The 10,311-nt window shown below is 45.1% G+C and overlaps 1 protein-coding gene across 2 annotated transcripts; it reads left to right on the plus strand.

Annotated features, from left to right (window-relative positions):
• The first annotated feature begins 1,367 nt into the window (after positions 1–1,367).
• klhl6 (kelch-like family member 6) lies at positions 1,368–6,810 on the plus strand. 2 transcript variants are annotated; one of them, XM_035773759.2, is made up of 8 exons: positions 1,368–1,835; positions 1,941–2,106; positions 3,006–3,257; positions 3,355–3,552; positions 3,661–3,898; positions 5,619–5,833; positions 5,971–6,184; positions 6,310–6,810. In XM_035773759.2, the coding sequence occupies exons 1-8, from the start codon at positions 1,567–1,569 to the stop codon at positions 6,606–6,608; spliced, it is 1,851 nt and encodes a 616-aa protein (XP_035629652.1). In that variant the 5' UTR covers positions 1,368–1,566; the 3' UTR covers positions 6,609–6,810. The 2 variants fall into 2 exon arrangements, with proteins under 2 accessions (XP_035629652.1, XP_035629653.1); XM_035773760.2 differs by having other exon boundaries at positions 1,370–1,835; positions 5,619–5,821.
• The last annotated feature ends 3,501 nt before the right edge of the window (positions 6,811–10,311 follow it).

The following is a 10,311-nucleotide window of genomic DNA, read 5'->3' on the forward strand; positions in this document are numbered from 1 at the left end:
GGATGAGTCCACTCAAGAAGACCAGGAGACTGGTCCTCCACTGGTACTGCTTGACGCAACCCATCCTGCCCCAAATTGACCAACACGCCAGGCCAAACTACACACCAAGCACACAGCTGTATCAACTACACACCAGTAGAAGTTATCTGAAGTCAGGCACCTCCACCTTACCTAATCTGTCTGTCAGTCTGTCTGTGTGTCTGTAATATGTGGGTTCTCATAATATTGCTTTTTCTTCTTCCTAAAGACAGACTGAGAAGAAGCAAAATATGTGATTAGAGGGACAACTGAAATGAGCAGAACACGCAGGCACTATGGGGACAGATACAATGGAAACGCATACATATTAAACGGGCATACTACTGTAAGTGTGGGTGTGTGTGTGCATGTGTGTGTGTGTGTGTGTGTGTGTGTGTGTGCATGTGTGTGTGTGTGTGTGTGTGTGTGTGTGTGTGTGTGTGTGTGTGTGTGTGTGTGTGTGTGTGTGTGTGTGTGTGTGTGTGTGTGTGTGTGTGTGTGTGTGTGTGTGTGTGTGTGTGTGTGTGTGTGTGTGTGTGTGTGTGTGTGTGTGTGCGCACACCTGTGTTCTATAGTCTTATCACAAAGGCTCAGAATAACATTACAGAGAGAAGATGCCTATATCAATCCATTACAGCCCCATTGTAAACCAATCTCAGTATTATTATTGCACCTGTGTCTCAGCATGAAATGATCCAAAACTGTTATCACATCAACATTGATCTGACACTGCCATCTAGTGGAAAACGGGAAAACACATTGTGAGAAAGGGCATGATGAGACGACATACTACGACATGCTACTATAGTTTAGTGAGCTTGGGCTGCATGGCTAAGTAGTGCAACTGTGAGGACTTTAACTATTACTGCAGCTGCTACTATTCAGACTGCCCCAATGCTGAATGAGACAATAACTTACTTGTTCACAAGGGTCATGAAATGGAAGATAGGCCCTGCACAGATTATTACATCTATAATGAAACAGTAAAACCACAAGGGGGATATGGCAAATATACCACGGCCAAGGGTACAACGCAAAGCAGAGTACGTGCATGTGTGTGTGTGCGTGCATGCGTGTGTGTGCGTGTATGTGTGTGTGTGTGTGTGTATGTGTGTGTGTGTGTGCGCATGTGTGTGTGCATGCATGTGTGTGTGTGCATGTATGTGTGTGTGCGTTTGTATGTGCTAGGTAGAGTAAGAGAGTGTAGAGTTGTCCAACTGCCAGTTCTAGGAATTGGCAGTTGAGGAAGGGATCTAGAACAGGAACGATGTTTCATCATGTACCACATAACATCCACCAATCACAAAGCACCAGCACCAGGAACGGGAAGTATTACAGAGGACCTGACAGGAAGAGATGATAAACACACTCACACACACGGTTAAGTTCTGTGCTGTGGTGAATGTGCGTTCAAGGGCTGGTGTGTATTGTCTCCATTCTCTGGGAAAAGTATGCAAAGTTATGTGTTGAGTGTGTCCCGCAGTATGTGCGTGTCTGCGGAGATAGGAGTTTGTGTTGTGTGTTGTTAATGGGCCTCTCATTGTGAGGATGAGTGACTCGTTGGAGAGGACCACCGACACCCCTCTGCCTGGGCCCTCAGAGAAAACCCCCAGAGAAGGCTCTGACCCTGGGGAAGAGGGTGAAGGGGGTGATGTAAGTGGGATGCGTTGGGAAGATGGAGGGCTGTCTGTGGAGCTTCAGAGGGGGATGGAGACGCTTCGTGTGAGTGGAGAGCTGACCGACGTGACTCTGCGAGTTCAGGAACAGGACTTCCCCTGCCACAGAGCTGTGCTCGCCGCCGCCAGCCACTACTATAGGTACATACACACACACTCTCTTCCATAGCTGTAGAATGACCTCAGATGTTTATTTCACAACTTTGTCAAGCTATAATGCTTAGAGAACATTATGTGTGTGTCCAGGGCGATGTTCTGCAGTGGTCTGAGAGAGAGTCATGAGAAGCAGGTGGAGATTAAAGGGGTGGACAGTGAGACCATGAAGACTCTACTGGACTACACCTATACCAGCCGAGCCACCATCACACACACCAACGTCCAGAGAACACTGGAGGCCGCCAGCCTGTTCCAGGTGAATCTACTAATGCTAGCGTAACGCTGTGTAAACTCTATATAAATACTGTATAAACACTATTAAAAACTGGGTGGTTCGAGCCCTGAATGCTGATTGCATGACAGCTGTGGTATATCATACCGCGGGTATGACAAAACATTTATTTTTACTGCACTAATTACGTAGGTAACCAGTTTATAATAGCAATAAGGCACCTCGGGGGTTTGTGGTATATGGGCAATGTTCCCCGGCTAAGGGCTGTATCCAGGTACTCCACATTGAGTCTAACTAAGAACAGCCCTTAGCTGTGGTATATTGGCCATATACCACACCCCCTCTGGCCTTATTGCTTAACTGAAACACCAGAGAAATGCAGCAGAAATAAATCATATTTCAGCCTTTTTCCTTCATCTTTGTCATTTTATCTCTCCTTCTCGGTGTTATCCTCTGTTTCTGTCAACTCATAACACAACCTTAGGGACTTTTAAATAGGTGAGTGTTGAATATGTAAATCCCTGTCTTCCTCCTTTTGGAAATAGTGCATACAGTCACAAACTTCTTCATATTTCCTACTTATTTGTCATCAGACAGAAGATGACTCTGAATCAGGTGACAGTTGAGACAGGGAAGTGAAAGTCATTCTTGTTGTTTACTCTCAGGATCTGTTTTCCACTCAGGCCTGAATTAGGCTCACAGCTGGATGACAGGGTGTGTGGGTGTATGTGTGTGTGTGTGTGTGTGTGTGTGTGCGTGTATGCATGACAGTATGCATGAGAGTGTCGATTGAAGTCAGATAAAAGTGAATTAGATTAAGTTCGATAAAAATATTGTCTGTCATCTTGATTTCATCTCTTGCCTCTCTGTCTGTCTCCCCTCTCGGTCTGTCTCCCCTCTCTGTCTCCATCTTCTCTCTCCAGTTTCCTCGTGTAGTGGAGGCATGTGCAGGGTTCCTGGCTGACTCTCTCCAGCCAGAGAGCTGTGTAGGTGTACTGCGTCTGGCTGAGGCCCATTCATTGCCTGCACTGAGAGACAGGGTCCAGGACTACCTGGTTTCAGAGTTCTCCAGAGTGGTTCAGCATGAGGAGTACCTGGAGCTGCCAGCGGGGGCGTTGCAGAACGCTCTGAAGAGAGATGACCTGGGAGTGACACGGGAGGAGAGTGTGTTTGAGGTGTAGTATACATTTCATTACCTTTCACAAGATTTTTCATTTACTTTATGAGGAATGCAAAAATCCATCCATCCATCCAATATTTACTCTACTATAGGCTCTGATGCGCTGGGTGCGAGCAAAGGAGGAGGAGAGATGCCTCCTACTAGCTGGTCTTCTGTCATACGTGCGTCTGCCACTGCTGGAGCCGGCTTACTTCCTGGAAACGGTGGAGGCCGACCAGCTGATTCGCCGCTGTGACGAGGCCTTCACCCTACTGCAGGAGGCCCGCACCTACCACCTGTCAGGCAACGAGGTGTGTGTGATCATACTGGTATCCTGTTTGTGTTTATAAATGTTAGTTTTGGGTGTGTATGTGATTTTTGATGCTTCTCTGTCCATGTGTGTCTGAGTGTGTGTGTAGGTGGTCACGGAGCGTACCAAGCCTCGTTTACAGCACTACCTATCTGAGGTGTTCATGATCATCGGTGGCTGCACCAAAGAGGAGCGCTTCGTTGCCACTGTGACCTGCCTTGACCCTCTGCGCCGCAGCCGACTGGAAGTCGCCAAGCTGCCAATCACAGAGATGGAGGAGGAGTCCCACAACCGGAAGTGGGTGGAGTTTGCTTGTGTCACCTTCCGGAATGAGGTGTTCATATCCGGTGAGTGATGCAGCTAGTTTTGTTAAATTCACATCTGAGCATTTGTCCCTGAGAGCATCTTTACTAAGATGGAGCGACGATATTGCTGGAGGCCATTGTGTGGGATGTTTGCACAATCAGCTGTGGTTTCCTGTGTGAGAGTGCTGTATTTATTGGCTTTCTGTTCATGGGAGGGGTTAGTACCATAGAGAATGATAGAGGACTCTTTTTTGTATCTTTCCCATTATGGCATCTTTGACCGCATAGGAAGCGCCATGGAGGCCATCTCCATTTTGAAGTCGTCAATTTTCTTCTTCTACTATTTCTATGAGTTGGTAAACGAACTGTAAGGGTGCATACTGCCACCAGGAGTGTGTTGTTTGAACAGGATTAAATCCAAGTTCGGTTATTTACTGACACCAGCAGTTATGGAATGTTCGCTCACAAATATAATTAATTGGCTGATCCCTCCTGATGACCTGAATGGAATTATGTGATTATTCCTTAGCCTATAGGTTAAGGAAGTCCCACCCAGTTGATTATTTCAAAATGGTGACGTCCTCAATGGTGCTACCCATGCTTAAACTGTTTTTTTGGGGATCTAGAGTCCTCTATCATTCTCTATGGTTAGCACTCAATGGCTTTGTTTCATTCCAAAAAGTTGACTACCCCAATCTTGCATCCTACCTTCCCTCACTTTCTCCTCCTTGTGGATCTGAGTTAAAGGGGTAAATGTAAGCAATAGCTCCACTTAGTTTTTGATTCTTTACTTATTATATCCATCCAGTCCTATCAGATCTATGAAGGAGACAGAGCAAGCACAATACGGGGTGCTAACTTTTTGGAATAAATCCAGAACAGCTGTGGTATTCCTCATTCACACACCATTGGGACTGTACACAGCCCCATATCCAGAGACAATGCATGAATCATTTTAGAATACCAAGGTGCCTTCTTTCCTAAGGCAAGTGCCGCTCTATTTTGTTCCCTCTACTAAGTGAAATGTCACAGACACCTAGGTTAAGTCCTAACATTAGGGCCGTGCACAAACCTTTCACGCGGCAGGTGCTTAAACTGAAAAAAAGGGCATATGTGTGGATATTTTTAGTATATAGTGGTTAGCTAGAGTCTAGACTACCTGTGTTGCTGGTGCCGACTGAGGAAGGGATGGAGTTGGGTCGGAGCGAGGGTCATTGATGCAGCCGCTCTCCTCTGTCTTTCTGCCTCTCTCTGGGGCGTGTATCAACCAAACAGACTGAATATTGATGATGAAGTAAATCAAGTGTTATCAAGTGTTAATCAAATGTTATGCTGCTGTGGCAGTACTGTTGATATTTAAACTATAGCTAGCTACACACACTCTACCGGAGATCGAATCTCAAGCCATGCATGTTTGTATACCGGGCAGGCACAATCTTAGTACAGGGCAGACTGGGAAAAATGTGCAACCTCTGTACTGGCCAGACCAACAGGCTCAACCAACGGACGAGGTAGGGGTGGGGGTTGGCAAACTTGACGGCGTCACGGCGACTTGCGGACAATGGGTTTAGAACAACAATGACAAAACAATGATCCCACTTCCCAAAAGGGGACTTGGCGAGTGAGATGGCAAAGGTTAATGTGCCTGCCTAACGTGACTTTTCCCTGCCAAATTCCCCTCCCTTACTTCAACAAACCATGGTTGTTCTTATAGCTCAACTGCTGTTTCTTTTTCACTCTCACTATCATCTTGTTGCTGCAGGTGGAAAAGAGACACAGCACGAGGCGTGGAAGTACAACGGTGCCCTGGACAGGTGGATCCCCATTGAGCCCCTGGTGACTGGGCGCTGGAGACACAAGATGGCGGTTCACGGGGGGAAGGTGTATGCCCTGGGGGGGTTCGATGGGACTCAGAGACTCACCAGCGTGGAAGCCTACGACACATTTCACAACCGCTGGACACCGGTCAGTCTGTCTGTATGTATTATATGGTGTGATCACTCCAGTCAGTCTGCATTGGAGCGACTGTCTGATGAGACATGTTGTTACACAAGATATCTGACAAATAGAGTTTCATAAGACACACACATAAACTGCTCTGATACATGTTCCAGGCCCCGCCCCTCCTGTTGGGCGTCAGCTCATTCGCTGCAGCAAGCTTCAATAAGTGGATCTTTGCGATCGGGGGAGGGCCAAACGGGAAGCTGGCCACTGATAGGCTGCAGTGCTGGGAGCCAGGGACTGAGAGCTGGGGCCTGCGGTCGCCCATGCCCATCGAGGCTAAATGTACTAATGCTGTCACCTTCAGGGAACACATCTATGTAGTTGGTCAGTGGATTAAACCTGTTCTACTCTCAGTTCACCTGTGCAATCATATTGAGTGTGTTTGTGTGTGTGTCCATTTGTGTGTCAGTGTGTGTGTATCTGTTGTAACAATCCTCCCCTCTCCCCAGGCGGTGCCATGCATGCTCTGTACTGCTACTCCCCCCAGTCAGACAGCTGGTCTATGGTGACCCGGCTGGGCGAGAGGGCGAGCTGCGCCATCGCAGCCTGTAACAACAAACTATTCATCACTGGTGGCCGTGACGACAAGAACCAGGTCATCTCCACGGTGATGTGCTGGGACCCAGTCACAACCACAATGACAGAGGAATGTGTGTTACCGCTTGGTGTCTCTCACCATGGAAGCGTCACACTCCACAAGTCCTACACGCACATACACAGGATAGCACCTGCAACCGTGTCGGTGTGACAGAGAGCTGGGACTATGTGTGTGAGAATGAATGTGTGGAAAAAAACATAGGTGGATGAGGAGCATGGACTGTGTGTGGGTGTCGGATTTTTTACTTATTGTAAGTTGTCTGTGAAATAATGTAATGCTGAGTTTAGTCTCATAACATTTTAGTGTAATATCACATACAAACCGGTACCACTAAATACATCTAAAAATGACATTTGCATGAGTTGACTTTCTATCTGGGGCGGCAGGGTAGCCTTGTGGTTAGAGCATTGGACTAGTAACTGAAAGGTAGCAAGTTCGAATCCCCGAGCTGACAAGGTACAAATCTGTCGTTCTGCTCCTGAACAGGCAGTTAACCCACTGTTCCTAGGCTGTCATTGAAAATAAGAATTTGTTCTTAACTGACTTGCCTAGTAAAATAAAGGTAAAAAAAAAAAAAAAATCTGTATTGTGGGAGTGTTCTGTCAGAACACAGAGGCATCTATTCATGTGCTGAATTCACACCCAACCCACGGTTTTCACACCCACTTTACCCAGTTATAACCTCTCTGTCTTTCACAGCAGATGTACAGTTTGTGGTTATTATGGTTTCATAACTACCTTGAATCTACGCACTCTTTTTCTTCTCTCACTAACACTTCTCTTTTCCTACTAGCACTGACTTTACTGATATTACTTAATTGAGGAGAAATGTGACAGTGATATGTGGTTTTCTCACCTAGCTATCTTAAAATGAATGTAGGGATCATAAAATGTATTTACCTCATGTAACATTAGACTTGAATTTTCATGCCAATTTTCGTGCCTGGGTTACCTGGGAGAAAATAGATTATTCTCGGGATGGAACATTTGTAAAATCCAAGGAAAATATTCAACCCTAATATGAACCATGAGGGGCAGGCATAAGTGACACTGGACTAGCACAGACACCACAGTCTTTAAGGTGTCTATAGCAAGGTTTCCATCCAATTGGCAACAGATTTCTATGCAAATATTCTCAAATTTGCATATAAACAAAATATGAGCATGTCAGGGTTTCCTTTAAGAACATTTGGCGCTGAACAATGTGACAACGAAGATTTTAATTTACCAGACATTTGAGAAATGTACTGGACATCCATATTCAGATCCGACTTGGCGCAGGCAGCACCATCTATAAATTGGCCAAATTAGCCACATTTAGAACCTAAATGTCCTTAAAACAGCCTATAAGAAATTACAAAAACACTGTGTCTTGTGTTTAGATGTGTAGCATATGCAAAGCTTTACAGACTATTTTTGTTATTGTTTTTTATAATACTTTCCTAAAAAATGATTGTCTACCTCAGGTTCCGCTGTTGAGATTTGAGCACTAAATGCTTCAGGGCATTACATGAATATACTGCAGACCTATAGACTTAGGTGTCCACTGTATGATATTAATATAAAAGATATAGCCTATATAAAGGAATAGAAGCTTAGGACTATCCCCAGAGTGATAGAGAGATAGGAAGAGAAGTTCAGGCCTATCCCCAGAGTGATAGAGAGATAGGAAGAGAAGTTCAGGCCTATCCCCAGAGAGATAGAGAGATAGGAAGAGAAGTTTAGGCCTATCCCCAGAGAGATAGAGAGATAGGAAGAGAAGTTGAGGCCTATCCCCAAAGCGATAGAGATATAGGAAGAGACGTTTAGGCCTATCCCCAAAGCGCTAGAGAGATAGGAAGAGACGTTTAGGCCTATACCCAGATAGATAGAAAGATAGGAAGAGACGTTTAGGCCTATCCCCAGAGCGATAGAGAGATAGGAAGAGAAGTTTAGGCCTATCCCCAGAGCGATAGGGAGATAGGAAGAGAAGTTTAGGCCTATCCCCAAAGCGCTAGAGAGATAGGAAGAGACGTTTAGGCCTATCCCCAAAGCGCTAGAGAGATAGGAAGAGACGTTTAGGCCTATCCCCAGAACGATAGGGAGATAGGAAGAGAAGTTTAGGCCTATCCCCAAAGCGCTAGAGAGATAGGAAGAGACGTTTAGGCCTATCCCCAAAGCGCTAGAGAGATAGGAAGAGACGTTTAGGCCTATCCCCAGAACGATAGGGAGATAGGAAGAGAAGTTTAGGCCTATCCCCAGAGTGATAGAGAGATAGGAAGAGAAGTTTAGGCCTATCCCCAAAGCGCTAGAGAGATAGGAAGAGACGTTTAGGCCTATCCCCAGAGTGATAGAGAGATAGGAAGAGAAGTTTAGGCCTATCCCCAAAGCGCTAGAGAGATAGGAAGAGACGTTTAGGCCTATCCCCAAAGCGCTAGAGAGATAGGAAGAGAAGTTCAGGCCTATCCCCAGAACGATAGGGAGATAGGAAGAGAAGTTTAGGCCTATCCCCAAAGCGCTAGAGAGATAGGAAGAGACGTTTAGGCCTATCCCCAGAGCGATAGGGAGATAGAGATATGGTATTGGCATGTGGCTCTAGCCAACAGCTTGAAGATACATTGCAGGCATAGCCTACTACATGAGATTATTATGGACAAAATTGCAAGATTCTTTTTTTTTTGGTCAAACGGCGGCCAAGCATCGATCGTCATGTCACCAGAATAAGACCCTCCACATTTATTGAAAGGAGCATCAACCTCCTCACTGTGCACTTTCACCACCCTGTGAAGTTCATCATAACTTATTTCATTTGTAGCCTAATAAACTGCATGCTAATGTGGTGACATTTTTCATCTGACATATTGGGTACTTTACTCACATAAAAAGGTTGGATTGAAAATGGGCTAATGCCAAGACTTTTTGAGGATGCTGGAATAATATTTCAGATGAACTTGTGCAAGCCTACAGGATATTTTTTTAAATAGCCTCTTCAGAATAAAACATTGTGACTGGTTGTGTTTATGCCACACATAAAAGGTAATACATTTAAAAAGTTAAATTATAAATATTTAGGTTATATTGAAGTGTTAGATTCTAGGTGCGTGAGGAATAGCCACTCGGATTGGAGAGGAGGATGAGCATGTGTTAAGATTTCCTGAATACCTGGGCCTGCCGTGAGCACACTGCATGTGGACACATTAGGACGACTTGGGAGAATGATGATCTGAAACAGACCGCACATTCAGTATCAGAAGAAAAAATACAGCCAGACTTGCCTGCTATTATACTGTAAACTGTTGAGAGTAGACCCAACTGATCCAAATCGAATGAAACATTCAAATCACAGGGCTTTTGAGCCATTATTCAAATGGCATTTTCACTGCAGCCTAGACTAGAATGTTGTACTCACTTGAAAAAGATAATACAATTATTCATTGCATTGTGGTGTTTCAGGCTACAATAGTCTAGGTAGGGTAATTGTCCCTAACCAAGATCAATAAAGGAGATTTTCAAGCTGTGTGTTTCATATCTTCACTGTTCTTTCATGCACAATGATGCTCCTGGCATCCGCTGCCTATCAGCTTTACCTATTTGTGCTTGTCGATTCTTATTGAAAATTGATGCACCTTTGAATGCTTTTATGTGTGGTATGATTGCTAGTTATCCTATTGCAGATCTGGACAAACGATCCACCTATCACTATTGTCACTATGAAGGGTTGATAGAGTGCAGGATAGACGTTAGACTGGTAGACTATGGTGAACCGACGTATAGTAAAAGTGATAAAAAACGTCATGCGTAAGGGAAGTACCAAAACACCTTGATATAGGGGAGAAGCACGCAAGCAGATGAGAACATTTTAATAGGATGGAAG

The sequence above is a fragment of the Oncorhynchus keta genome, chromosome 7 (genome assembly GCF_023373465.1).
Source record: "Oncorhynchus keta strain PuntledgeMale-10-30-2019 chromosome 7, Oket_V2, whole genome shotgun sequence".
Lineage (NCBI taxonomy): Eukaryota > Metazoa > Chordata > Actinopteri > Salmoniformes > Salmonidae > Oncorhynchus > Oncorhynchus keta.